At 37.2% G+C, this 14,197-nt stretch overlaps 1 protein-coding gene across 2 annotated transcripts in view; it reads left to right on the forward strand.

Moving 5' to 3' along the window:
* The window catches only part of LGR5 (leucine rich repeat containing G protein-coupled receptor 5), a 67,590-nt gene extending 53,576 nt beyond the window's left edge, over positions 1–14,014 (forward strand). For both annotated transcript variants that reach the window (XM_070947168.1, XM_070947169.1), the window contains 5 exons: positions 4,722–4,793; positions 6,445–6,570; positions 7,964–8,109; positions 8,775–8,858; positions 10,975–14,014. In XM_070947168.1, coding sequence (XP_070803269.1) covers positions 4,722–4,793; positions 6,445–6,570; positions 7,964–8,109; positions 8,775–8,858; positions 10,975–12,065 — 1,519 coding nt within the window. In that variant the 3' untranslated portion in view covers positions 12,066–14,014. The remainder of the gene's footprint in view (positions 1–4,721; positions 4,794–6,444; positions 6,571–7,963; positions 8,110–8,774; positions 8,859–10,974) is intronic.
* Positions 14,015–14,197: the final 183 nt, after the last annotated feature.

Genomic DNA, 14,197 nt, shown 5'->3' on the forward strand with positions numbered 1-14,197 from the left:
CTTCTGCGTGCCCCAATCCCATAACTCTCTTGCCTTGTAACTCAGCATAAACGTAGTATATTTATCAAAGAATCCGAAAAAAAAAGATAGTTCCAATCCATTCAATTTAAGGCCCTTTTCACATCCCAAAAGTACAGCACTGCAGAGGTCTGTCACTCTCCTCAGGATAAAATAAACCAATACTTTGCCAATTATCTTTTCATATATTCAATCATCTCTTAAATAACTGGCATTACACTGTTGTTTAGTTTAAAAGTTTTTGTTTTTGTGAGACCTGCTTCTTCTTTTCTTGACTTTTTGTGGGTTGGATCTCCATCCTGAATTCCTTTCTGTAAATTGTATATCGACTATTTGGTTTTCATGCTGATCTATAACTTGATCTTGTTGGTTTTGCTTTTGTGGCTTAAATCTTTCTAGTTCTATAAATTGTATATCAACTGATTGATTTCCATGCTGGTTTGTGATTTGATAAGTCGTTACATTAGAATCTGGAACCGCCTCTCTTGTATTAAATAGTCCAGCTGAGACCTCTGAAAGAGAATCCAAAAGCGGCTCATCTGTAGAGACCTCTGTAACTTGTTGTTTCTTCATTACTTCCATCTCCTTCTGCTTTTCTTGAATTTCTATCTCTTGTTGATTTTGCTTTTTAAGGACCTTGTAGTAAAATTCTTCCACTTTTTCAACAGTATTTAACTGATATCTTTCTCCTTGATATCTCAATATTATACCCACTGGAACATCCCACCTGAATAAAATATTTTGTTTTTTTAGCTCAGTCACCAAGAGTCCAAATTTCTTTCTATCTTTTAACATCTTAGGCGTTAGTTCTTTATATATCCAGATTTTTCTCCCATACAGTTGTGGAGTAGAATTAAAGGATTTTTGCACAATATCATTTCTTATTTCTTTATCTGTAAAGTAAATCAGCACATCTCTAGGCAGTTGCCTTTGCTTTGCAATCCAAGAATTTACTCTATAGGCCTTGTCAATTTTACAAGATACCTCCTCAGGATGAACCTTTAAAATCCCAGCCGGAACTTGAGCAGATATTTTTCTTAGATCATCTCTGTTATTTTCCTGTAACCCTCTCATTCTGACCGCAAATTCTGTGAGCCTGTATTGCATCATTACAACTTCTCTTTCAATCCCTTGCTTTATATCTTCTGCATTGTAAGTCTCGTGACCAGAATCCCAGCTTCTAAACTATTGTCTTGAATATTTATCAAATCATTTTCAATTCTTTGTATTTTATTGTCCAAATTATAAATCTTATCATCAACTTCCTCCATTTTAGACTCTAATAATTTAATATTTGTATCCATCTTTATAACAACTTCTGAAAAAGCATTAGTCACTGTTACAATCTTTCGTTGCAGATTATCATACTTTAGTTGTATCATTTCTTTAATTTCCTGCCTTAATTTTTCAAATTTCTGGTTCACAGTCTCATGATATTTTGCCATTTCCTCCTGAAGAAATTCTTTTAAGTTAAAACCATTCTGCAAAGTCTGTAGGCTCAAAGCTTGTTCAGATAATTGTGGATGGGGGAGCACCCCCCCCCTCACTGCTTGTCTGTCAGGCTTCATTAACTTTTGACATTCTTTTGAAAGAGGCGGTAGTGAGGCCCCTCCTCAAGAAGCCTTCTCCGGCTGAATTAGCCAACTATCGTCCGGTCTCCAACCTTCGTTTTGTGGCGAAGGTTGTTGAGAGCGTGGTGGCATGACAGCTTCCCCGATACCTGGATGAAGCTATCTATCTGGACCCATGCCAGTCGGGCTTCAGGCAGGGGCACAGCACAGAAACGGCATTGGTCGCGTTGGTGGATGATCTCTGGAGGGCTCGGGACAGGGGTTGTTCCTCTGTCCTAGTCCTATTAGATCTCTCAGCGGCTTTTGATAACATCGACCATGGTATCATGCTGCGGCGGTTGAGGGGGTTAGGAATAGGGGGCACCGTTCTGCGGTGGTTCTCCTCCTTCCTCTCCGACCGCTCTCAGTTTGTGTTGGCAGGGGGACAGAGGTCGACCTCGAGGCGTCTCGCATGGGGAGTGCCGCAAGGGTCGGTCCTCTCGCCCCTCCTGTTCAACATTTATGTGAAGCCGCTGGGTGAGATCATCCGTGGTTTTGGGGTGAAGTGTCACCTGTACGCTGACGACACTCAGCTATACATCTCCACCCCAGACCACCCCAGCGATGCCCTTGATGTGATGTCTCGCTGCCTGGAGGCCGTGCGGGTCTGGATGGGGAGGAACAGGCTCAGATTCAACCCTTCCAAGACCGAGTGGTTGTGGCTTCCGGCGTCCCGATATAGTCAGCAGGTGCCATCGCTGACGATTGGGGGTGAATCTTTGCCTCCCACAGAGAGGGCTCGCAATCTGGGTGTCCTGGACGCACGGCTGTCTTTAGAAGAACATATGATGGCCGTGGCCAGGGGGGCCTTTTATCAGGTTCGCCTGATTCGCCAGTTGCAGCCCTTTCTGGATCGGGACGCCCTGCGCACAGTCACTCACGCCCTTGTTACTTCCCGGTTGGACTATTGCAATGCTCTCTACATGGGGCTCCCCTTGAAGAGCACTCGGAGGCTCCAACTGGTCCAGAATGCGGCCGCGCGGGTGGTTATGGGTGCAACTCGTTGCGCCCACGTGACACCCCTCCTGCGCGAGCTGCACTGGCTCCCAGTGGTCTTCCGGGTGCGATTCAAGGTGTTGGTTACCACCTTTAAAGCGCTCCATGGCATAGGACCCGGGTACCTTCGAGACCGTCTTCTGCCACCAATAGCCTCCCACAGGCCAGTTCGCTCCCACAGAGAGGGTCTCCTCAGGGTGCCATCGGCCAAGTCATGTCGGCTGGCGACACCCAGGGGGAGGGCCTTCTCTGTGGGAGCCCCAGCCCTGTGGAATGAACTGCCCCCGGAAATTCGTAAGATTTCTGACCTCCGGGTATTTCGTTGTGCACTCAAGACCCTATTGTTCCGCCAGGCTGGGTTAGCAACATAATTTTTAATTGGATGTTTTAAATTTTTGGGGTTTTTAAATTAAGCCAAATTTATTTGATACTTTTAAATTATTTTAAATTGATGTTTATTCTGTTTTTAAATAGGCTGTACACCGCCCTGAGTCCTTCGGGAGAAGGGCGGTATAGAAATAAAATTATTATTATTATTATTATTATTATTATTATTATTATTATTATTATTATTATTATTATTATTATTATTATTATTATCGCCATCCTGCCACACAAAAAAGCTCTTTTTTTAAAAAGAAAACTTTTCCCCAAACAAGATCAAATACAGATCTCCAAGAAAAAAAGAAACTTAAAATGTTTTAATATTTTCCTTCTAGTCTAGCCGGCACTGTATATTTCACTACTGTGTAGCTTATTACGGAAGGACTTTCACTTTCGGCTTTCTTCTTCTCAAGCCTCAGCAGTCGCCATTTTAAACTTATTTATTCCGTTCAAATAGAAACACTTGTAAAATCATTAAAAATACTTGTGATTAGGGTCCCAGGTACAAATCTCGCTCTCTTCAATTAAACCATCTGTTATTTTATTAATTGATCCAGTCCCGGCGCCTAGCTCTGCAAAAAAAAATCAGAGTCCTCCCGAAGCCCGGAGCATCGGCGAGGGAAAAAAGGGAGCCCCGCTCTGCTCGTCCCCAAGAGCAAAAAAAAAAACTCTGGGGACTTCGCAGAGGGCTCTACCTGCCCTCGCCTGCTCTGACTCACATTTCCATCAGGAAATTGAGTTTTTCGAGCCGCCTTTCAGATGTAAAGGCGGCTCTTTACAGGCAACGGGGCTGGTGGTCACGGAGGACTGTCTGGCGGCGACGGAAGCCAGACAGGAAGTCGTTTACTAAAGATCTTAACTAGATAACACCAGTTGTGAACCATAATTGCAGATCATAACTTTGATTCTGACTACCAAGTCAGATAAGTAAGCAGTACTTAAAAGACATTTTCAGTTCAGAGAGAAAGGTGATTTAGTAGATGAAAAGTGTTCTATGAGCATGGATGTGTGAGAGATGAAAGGAAAGATTGGAAGGAGTGAGAACTAAAGCTTGACATTTCTTTACATGGTTTATAGGAACAGCAGCATCACATTGCAGTTAGGGCAGAGATTGCCCATCAATTCCTGATTTGGTAGGGAGGGTGTAAAATAGGAAAACAATGCATGTATTTCATTGATCACCTTAAAATTTGATTGAAAAACAATGGGATGAAGCAAATGGGGAAACATAATTCCACAAATTTTGAAGAGCTGCAGCATTACAAGAAAACATCAACAGCTTTAATTTCAAATAAACTGCAGTGGATTTAAAAAAATATTACCTATCAAACCTAGTACAAATTATATAGAGTTACCTCAGAGAGACAGGCAGGATAGATAGATAGATAGATAGATAGATAGATAGATAGATAGATAGATAGATAGATGATAGATAGATAGATAGATAGATAGATAGATAGATAGATAGATATGAATTTGCATGGATCCAGAGCTATTTCACTATTCTGAAATAGTGATACCTTGTAAGTCAGTGCCTTAAAAATCTATTCTCACAAGCTTTTGTAACTTTCAATCCATTTCATCATTAATTTAGGTACATTTTTCTCTGAAAGTTTAAAATCAATTATTGGAAACAATTTCTTGCTGTTAATATTTTAATAAAAATATTCAACACTATACATTACTAAGCAGATGACATTTTATTTCTTGTAGGGATTTAGCCTGGAATAAAATCTCTATTATTCATGCCAATGCATTTTCTTCTTTACTGTCCCTTATTAAAATGTAAGTATTTTTTTTTATTTTAGTGTGATCCTAAATAATTGTAAAATAGAAGAACAATGTAACAAGTAATCAGTACTTTCTTTATAACTGAACAATAATTTTATAGTTCTATACTGCTGCAGCAGAATCTTACATCAGAAAGTATCAGCATCAGCTTGCTATTTTTGTTTAAGTTGTCTTTTTGAGATGTAATTAAATGATACCCTCCTTATGAAGACTAAATTGGAGGAATCTTAGGATAAGATAGGGCAAACTGAAATGCTCCAAACTAAATGAAATCTTTCATAGCCAAACAATAGGTTGTTTCCAAAAATTCCCTTCCTTTTTGTGTTGGAATCTCCCTGCTAATGGTAAGATTATAATTGTATATCTTATAACTGACTATTTAATAGTATAAGTGGAATAAATAAATGTTTCCTTTCTACATGAGAGCTGCCACAAAACCTGTGAGTGCTCAAATGTGTACTGGTTAAAAATTGAATAAGAGCTAGGAAGAATAAATGTTTAGCTCACCCTCAGAGCCATTAAGCTCATACAGCTTTAAGAATCATCGGTCCTACATTGTTCTTGCTGTGCAAAACCCAGCCAAATTATTGCCCTGACATGGAGGTGGAGCTGTGGGCTGTAAGGCAAGCTTTGAGGTAACAGCAAAGTTAGGGAGAGGAGAGAAAAAAGAAAGGTGAAGAATCTCCAAGATAGTTTTCACCTATCTTGCAAGAATGGAGGCTTACTGGAATGGGGAAAATCTTGTTATTTTCTCTTCTATCCAGCATTTGTGGAATATTGGTAGAGAGGAATAAAACTAAGCAGCAGAGGTTACTGGTAGTTATAGCAGCTGCGTACGTATCTTTCACAGGATTGCTATTTCTTTCTGAGCCTTTAAAAACCCAAAAGGAAATTGGTTGATGGGAAGATTTTCTCAGCAAATCAGCAAGCTCTGTCAGGTTTCTTCTCCATGCAAATCAGAATTTTGCATGGGAAGTTGTATTGCATGGTGCCTGGAGGTTTTAAGGTCTAGATAAAGAAAATATTATTCAGGTTGAATACTAGCAACATGATCTCTTAATTCTAGAGATACAGTCCATCTTTAGTTCTGAATGGAGTTGTCCATAAGAGGACTTGCTCACAACTTCTGCATTCCTCTGGACCTCTGGCTCCTTCTTCAACAATAGATGTTTTTATTACTGCAACTTGTATACAGTTTCAATGTCCTCTACGTGGAAGACTATTTGGAAGTTTCAGTTGGATCAGTACTGCAGTGCCCTAAGTAATCATGAGCTATATTTGCATCAGTAACACCTTTATTAAGGAAACAATTGCTTCCACTAAGCTTCTGGATGCAGTTAAATGTGCATTTATTTATCACATTTAAAGGCTTATATACTTCAGAATCTGGATGTCTCTGAGATTGAATCTGCAGTGAGATCTGGGTCTTATTGAGGCTTAGAGCCTTTAGGAATTTAATGGCAAAGAAACTGGGGACAGAAGGAAACTATCTGTCGGATAAATTTTTCTGAAAGTGCAGTATATATTTGTTTGGAATAATATTTCTGTTGGTTTAAAAAGATAAAAAGTATTCACATGGGGGGGAGAGTCTGTTCTAGCATTTTTGTAAGCTGATTTTTGTTGTTGTTACTTTGTTATTTTGCAGGGATCTGTCATCCAACCTTTTGTCTTCTTTTCCTATAACTGGTCTACATGGTTTAACTCATTTAAAATTAACAGGAAATTATCCACTTCAAAGTTTGATATCATCTGAAAACTTTCCAGAACTCAAGTGAGTACCTCATTACAATTAATAGGGCACAGTTGTTCGCATTTGCAATGGAAGAAGTGTGACCATATAATGTGTGTTACTTCTTATTCAAAGTCTTTGATACACAACAGTCAAACTGAGCTATACGTGGCAAAAATTATAGCTTTAAAATATTCTTATGTATCTTGAGAAAATGTAATTGATTTTGAACATCCTAATAGCTGCTCATTCTAAAATACACCTATTTTCAGCAGTACTTCCAAATATATTTATACTTGCAAGTACTTTGTATATATTATATTGTATACTGGAATGCTTCCCTCTCCTTAAATGTTGTTTCATAAACTACAAATATTTTAAAATGGAAAAAAGGCTTATATAGTCAGTTCATTTTTCTTTATTTTCTTCCTATCATTTTCCTGAAAGTGCAGGGTCCACTTTTTCAGAACAACATAGTGTTGTTCCATTGGTTGTGACAGAAATTGGCCCATCAGTTTGTCACCGGAGCCTGACATCATGGCTAAAGGAGAGTGACTGACCCAAAGTCATCCAGCATGGAGGACTAGAATTCTCAGTCTCCTAGTTTTTAGCCTGATGCGTTAACCATTAGATCAAACTGTCTCTCTTATATAGTTGCCTCACTCTTAGAGGTAAAATACTTTGTCATATTCACTTAATAAAAAAGAAATCTGTTATAACTAAATCAAACGTGACAGAGATTGTTCATGCCCTATTCTTTTGAGCAGACTGCTGGTATCTAAGAATATATAACATATTTTATATTTTATATAACATAACTATATTTTAGAACTGTTGATAAAGACACAGGATCACAATGCATTACAGTGCACCTATATCCAGAACCAATGAGGGATATTTAGCTAGCATGGAAAGTGCTTTGTACATCTGCCATAACATAAATTATCATCAAAGAAAATGTGTTCATAAATATTGGGAAATGAATGCCAAACATCATAATCTTGTGTGACCATCGGAAAATTAACTGTCAGTCAGCAAATGATAATGCAGTACAGTTATTTCTCTTTTGACCAATCGCCCACTTTACTTTTTTCTTTTAAACAATCTCTGTATAGCATTAAACCTTGTGATTCTCTCAAGCCTGGAATAGCTTCTTTCTGTGTGAAAGAGGTAAAAGAACACTCACAACAGTAGCAGCAAAAATGAAAAGAATAATGACAACATACATGCAATGTTCTGAAGCATAGAATTTGGAAGAATGGCTTAACTTAACTTAATATATCTGTCAAAAATTCTGAGTTTATATTGATTCAGTGTAATATTAAATACCAGTTTAATACAAATTATTAGTATATATTTAGATATGCAAACAGTTTGGTCTACATCAAAATAACAAAAGGAATGTGTGTAACCAAATATGTCTGTTATTCTTTAGGGTGATAGAAATGCCTTATACTTATCAATGCTGTGCCTTTAGAGCCCATGACAACTACTATAAAATCCAAAATCAATTGAACAAAGCTGAGAATGGCAGTGCTGATGAATTTCAAAGGAAATTTAGTAGCAGTTTCCATACAAATGGTAAGCACTGTAAACATGCATTAAAACATATTTTAAAAAAAGGATTTGCTTAGAATTAGGCTATCATAACTGATGATCAAATTTTCTAATTTTACTATTTTAATTCCTGAATATCAATACAAAATGTCATTAATTCCTATAAATCTATATTTTAAATTTTTATTCTAATCAAGTCAGGGGTGAAATCCAGCAGGTTCTGACAGGTTCTGGAGAACCAGTAGCGGAAATTTTGAGCGAAGGACCGGCAAATACCACCTCTGGGTGGCACCAGAGTGGGGTGGGAATGGACTTTTTGCAATATTCTTCCCGTGGAGTGGGATGGGAATGGAGATTTTGCAGTATCCTTCCCCTGCCATGCCCACCAAGCCACACCACACCCACCAAGCCACGCCCACAGAACTGGTAGTAAAAAAAATTGGATTTCACCAATGAATCAGATTGCAAAAAAACTTGAGGTGGTAAAAGATTTACATTTTCCATAATGTATAATCTTGATAATAAAAGAGTTATCTTAAGTAACCTAAATGACCCTTGAAATTCTATAATTCTAAGTGCCTGTGAAGACCTTTAATTAAGGTTTAAAAGCTCTTAATTCTTTCTATAGCTAAATATTAAATATTATTATCAATATTAGTAACTAAATACTATGACTTTCCTTCCTACAGATGAACATGCTTTTGAGGATTTTTCTCTTGACTTCAATGAAGATCTGAAAACTCATCATTCAATTCGATGTTCTCCTTCTCCAGGTAATAATAGAATTGTTTGAGCAGAATTGTGAGTATTTAAGAAAAAAAAATTCCTGTGAATTTTAATATACTTTCTAAGGAAAAAATTTTGGAAGCTATATGGAGTACTTGGGTATCCATCCATAGTAAGGGACATATTTTTTATTTCTTATTCATTTATTTTTTGAAAAATTAATTAGTTCCTCAGTATTAGTTATCTATATATAAAACAAACCAAAACATAATGACCTAAAGCATAAATTAAAATGAATTTAAAAGCCAAAATAAAAAAAAACCCTGCACTTAAAATGCAGTATTGAAACAGAAGTTCCAGAGAATTAAATAACCGACAAAAGTAGTTTTAAAAGTCTTCATATACCATTGAAAACCTAGTCCAGTACTGCAACTTTTACTATCTGGAAATTTCACTACCAGAGAGTTTCAATCAGAAAGTCCAAGGTACAGTGTTTGATATTTCAGGACAACTGAATTCCTGGAGAAATATTACCTACCCTTTTCCTAGTATCTACTTGAAGGCAGCCTAAAGATAAGATTAGTTTTCCATTAGTACATTATAAGGAATAAAATAAAAGCATTGCCTATGCTATTCCTGTTCAAGAAACATTCTCAAAAGGAAGAAAATAGCAAATTGTCGTCAAGCTAGATGAAAAAGGGATAACACGGTCTACCTCTAAGAACATAACTTCAATTTAGATTCTCAAAAAATGAGGGGGAAAATAGATCTATTGTTATTTCTATAAACCAGCTGTGCTGGATTTAGAATATCATTAAATATCTAATGATTCTTCAGTTGGTTTATTTTACTTTTAATTGTAATTTATTCAGTATTGTTTCATGATATATGGTTTTAATATGTATTTCAGCCAAAAAACTTATGTGCAGCATAAAAACAGTACAATTGCATAAGTAAGGCATGAAACTATTTAATGGTCACCTAGAGGTGACTCTGGAATGATTCCAACCAATATTTAAAAATTAAGATAATAAATATTAACAAAATTAATATTGAAATTCGCAAAGAAAGAAGCAAGGTGCAAATGAGGTGGAGGTAGAGTCTTCTCTCAATCCATTAACCATCACCATTATGACATGCCCCCATTGGGTCACCAGGTGAATTGCAGAGCCAGATTTTAAGGCTCCTATGGAAGGCAAGAGTGTGGTATGTCACCTTGAGCTGAATGATATTCCAGAGGATAGAAAAGATTCTTCTTCCAGATCCCACCAGCCAGAATTCCTTGACTGATGAGGTCTGCAACATGTTCTTTCTGCCAGTGTGGGTGGGGCAGGCTAATCCCACTGGAGTGAGATGGTTCCTCAAGTAACCTGGACTGATGCCATAAAAGGGTTTCAAAGAAAATGACCAATACCTTGAATTTGACTCAGAAGCATGACTAAACTCCAAAGGCGCATAAAACGCTATTACTTTCCCACCAAAGGTGGTCCCTATTTTTTCTCCTTGCATTTTTTATGTGCTTTCGAACTGCTAGGTTGGCAGAAGCTGAGACAAGTAACAGGAGCTCACCCTCTTACACGGCACTAGGGATTCGAACCGCTGAACTGCTGATCTTTCAATTGACAAGCTCAGTGTCTGAGCCACTGCATGGAAGAATAGTGACACATTATTGGGTCACCAGGGATGAAGATATAAAGTTGAGTATCATTAGCTTACTGATAGTACCTCATCCCATGGTAGCGGATGATTTCACCCAGAAGCTCCATGTAGATGTTAAAAAGGAGTGGAGAGAGTCTGAACTTTGTGCTACACCACAAAGGAGCAGCCTTGGGCTGGACCTCTCACTCCCTATCAATACCGTTTGGGACCATCCTTGGAGAAAGAAGACAAACCGGTCAAAGACTGTGCTGCCCGGCCCCAGATCTCACAGCTGACCCCAAAGGATATCAGTGGTATTGAAGGCCTCTGAGAGGTCAAGGAGTGTAAAGATGGATGCACTACCCCATCCCACTCTTACGAAAGATCGACAAGTGTGAAGCTGTTTCTGTCTCTTGCTGATTACACTCACTATAGTCTATTGTCTGTGCAGTCATCACAAAAAGTAATGAAAACTGGACCTAGCTAAGCTTACCATGACTTTACTTTTTCTTTATTTTCTTGTAGGACCTTTCAAGCCCTGTGATTGCCTCTTTGGTAGTTGGCTGATCAGAGTTGGAGTTTGGACCTTAATACTTTTAGCCTTTATTTGTAATATATTGGTGATTGCAACAATCTTCCAAGTTCCACTGTTCATCTCCTCCATAAAGTTTATAATTGGACTAATAGCTATTGTAAATACTCTCATGGTTGTGTCTAGCAGTGTGCTTGCTAGTGTGGATGCATTAACCTATGGAGTCTTTGCTCAATATGGAACTTGGTGGGAAGATGGAATTGTTTGTCACATCATTGGAATTCTTTCTGTCTTTGCTTCAGAGGCTTCTATTTTCTTGCTCACCTTAGCAACTGTTGAGCGTGTGTTCTCTGTGAAATATAGAACAAAATTTGAAACCAAACACACTCTAGCTAACATAAAAATAGCCATCATCTTTTGTTTTGTACTGGCTTTAATAATTGCTGTGATTCCAGTGCTCAGTGGCAGCGAATATGGAGATTCTCCCTTATGCATACCACTACCTTTTGGAAGACCATCAAGTGTGGGTTATACAGTAGCAATGGTCTTAATGAACTCTTTTTGTTTTCTTGTAATGACAGTAGCATACACAAAACTCTACTGTAGTCTGGACAAGAGAGAAATGGATAGTATTTTGGATTGCTCCATGATCAAACACATAGCCTTATTACTTTTTATTAACTGCATTCTCTATTGTCCTGTGGCCATCTTATCATTTTCATCAATATTAATTCTTCATTTTATTGGCCCAGAAGTCATCAAACCAATACTTTTAGTGATTGTTCCCCTTCCTGCATGTCTAAACCCACTTCTATACATACTTTTTAATCCTCATTTCAGGAAGGACCTGAGAAGGTTTCAAAAGCTTTCATTTGGATGGAAAACATCAAAACATCCTAGTTTGGTCTCTGTCAATTCAGAGGATGCAGAGAAACAGTCGTGTAATTCAACTCAAGCTCTAGTAACCTTTGCAAGTGCCAGAATATCATACGATGTTGTTCCCGGCAATCCAGTAGTGCCATCATCCTGCGAATTCAGTGAAAGCTGTAACCTTTCATCCATCACATTTGTCCCATGCCACTAACTTCATTTCAGAGGTAGTGGTGAGCTTTACAAAAAAATTAAAAAATAGATGAATGTCCATGTATTGCTTACAAAGAGAGAAGCAACCAACTACTCTGATTTTATGGGAAAGAAATCTGAAATTGTGAAATTTCAGTACAGGTAGTCCTCGACCTACGACCACAATTGAGTCCAAAATTTATGTTGTTAAGTGAGACATTTGTTAAGTGAGTTTTGCCCCATTTTATGACCTTTCTTGCCTCAGCTGTTAAGTGAATCGCTGCACTTCATATGTTAGTAACCCGGTTGTTGAGTGAATCTGACTTCGCCATCTTGCTTATGAGAAGGTTGCAAAAGGGGATCACGTGACCTTGGGACAAAGCAACAGTCATAAGTATGAACCAGTTGCCAACCATCTGAAGTTTGATCACATGATCATCAGGATGCTACAAAGGTTGTAAGTGTGAAAAATGGTCATAAGTCATTTTTTGAACGGTCACTAAATGAACTGATCACCATTCACATGCTTCACAACTGGCTTCCCACAAGCAGAGTTAATGGCAGTGCAGAAGTAAAATTGCAAGTTGTATAAGTCACATAATGTCATGCTTAAGGACCAAATTGGAAATGGTGTCATAAGCCTGTCATGGTCGCATGAATTTCTGCTTACTGGCCACAGCAACAGAGTTGCCAGTCCCAATTGTGATCAATTTAGCGAGGATTCCCTAGTGCTCTTAAAGCTTAATACAGATAGTCCTCAATTTACAACCATTCATTTAGTGACCGTTCAAAGTTACAACAACCCTAAAAAAAGCTAACAACCATTGAAGCTTACCATGGTCATGTGATCAATATTCAGTTGCTTGGCAACTGGCATGAATTCCCAGAGTCAAGTGATAACCATTTGTAGCCTTTCCAGCCAATTTCCAACAAGCAGTCACTGAGGGAAGCCAGATTGCTTAATGATCACATAATTCACTTAACTGCAGTGAATCACTCAAGATCTCTGGCAAAAAGTCATAAAATGGGGCACAAATTCTTGCTTAGCAAAGGAAATGTTGGGCTCAATTGTGGTCATAAATTGAGGACTATCTATATATAGCTGAGCTGCCCTCAATATCCTTTTTGCGATATGTCTGAAAGCCAAGAATGTTACATGTATAAAGGAATCCTGAAAACAGAAAATACCAAATAGAAATGGTTTCTAATCTTTGCATAACTTGTTGGCATCTGAGATTCAGTTGAATCTTAGGATATCTATTAATTTAGTGGACTTGTTTAGAAAAGTCATAAGAATGATATGAACAGAATATATGAAGTTTTGTGCTGTGTCAATTTTATCCAATTGACTTATGCGTCCAAGGAAATAACATGAAGAAATTATGCACTATATATATTTAAATGTTATATTTTGAAACAGTAAAGCCTAGAGCTGGGAGTCTATTCTTCAAACCATTCAAATTAGAGATCATCTACCAATTCTTGAAAATGTATCTTACTACATTTATTTAATTTTTCACAGTGGTTTGGTAATATATAAATTTTTCTCTTATGACTGTATTTACATTACTATACAAATTTAGAAAGTGAAAAAAAAATCTAAGAAATTATTTTAATATTAAAATAAACAGTAGATAACATAAATCAGGATACAAAACATAATATTGTATAAGCAAGTTAAATTGCTTAAAAATTCAAGTATAATTTGGAAATATTTAAATTCATTTCAGAGAAGATTTTAAAACACAATGTGTAAATATAGAATTATTTATAGTAAAATCATACTCAAATATGAGAATAAGGCATGTAGTTTCATGTTGCTTTAATTACTAGATTTCTATTTCCAGCTCATATCTGTTTAAATTTTTGATCTGTAAATATGTAAATTTCTACTGAATGTAAATACTGTTCCTTTTTTCTACTTACGTTTTAAACATGTAATTTGTAATAAAATTTGCAGTTATCCTTGAAGGATCACTTAGTGCTTTAAATCTCAGATGTATTTTGCAGCAATTCCAGAATATTCTCTAACATTTCTGCAATTTAATTGCAAAATAAAATTTGTGAAGTTTCTTTTTCCATCAGAAGAAATAACACACACTTTCTCTTAGTATAAACGTGTAGATTTTCACAGCCAATATCTGCTGGGCAGTG

Source organism: Pituophis catenifer, unplaced genomic scaffold (assembly GCF_029215685.1).
Source record: "Pituophis catenifer annectens isolate HBS135680 unplaced genomic scaffold, rPitCat1.0.hap2 SCAF_7, whole genome shotgun sequence".
In the NCBI taxonomy this organism is placed as follows: Eukaryota; Metazoa; Chordata; class Lepidosauria; order Squamata; family Colubridae; genus Pituophis; species Pituophis catenifer.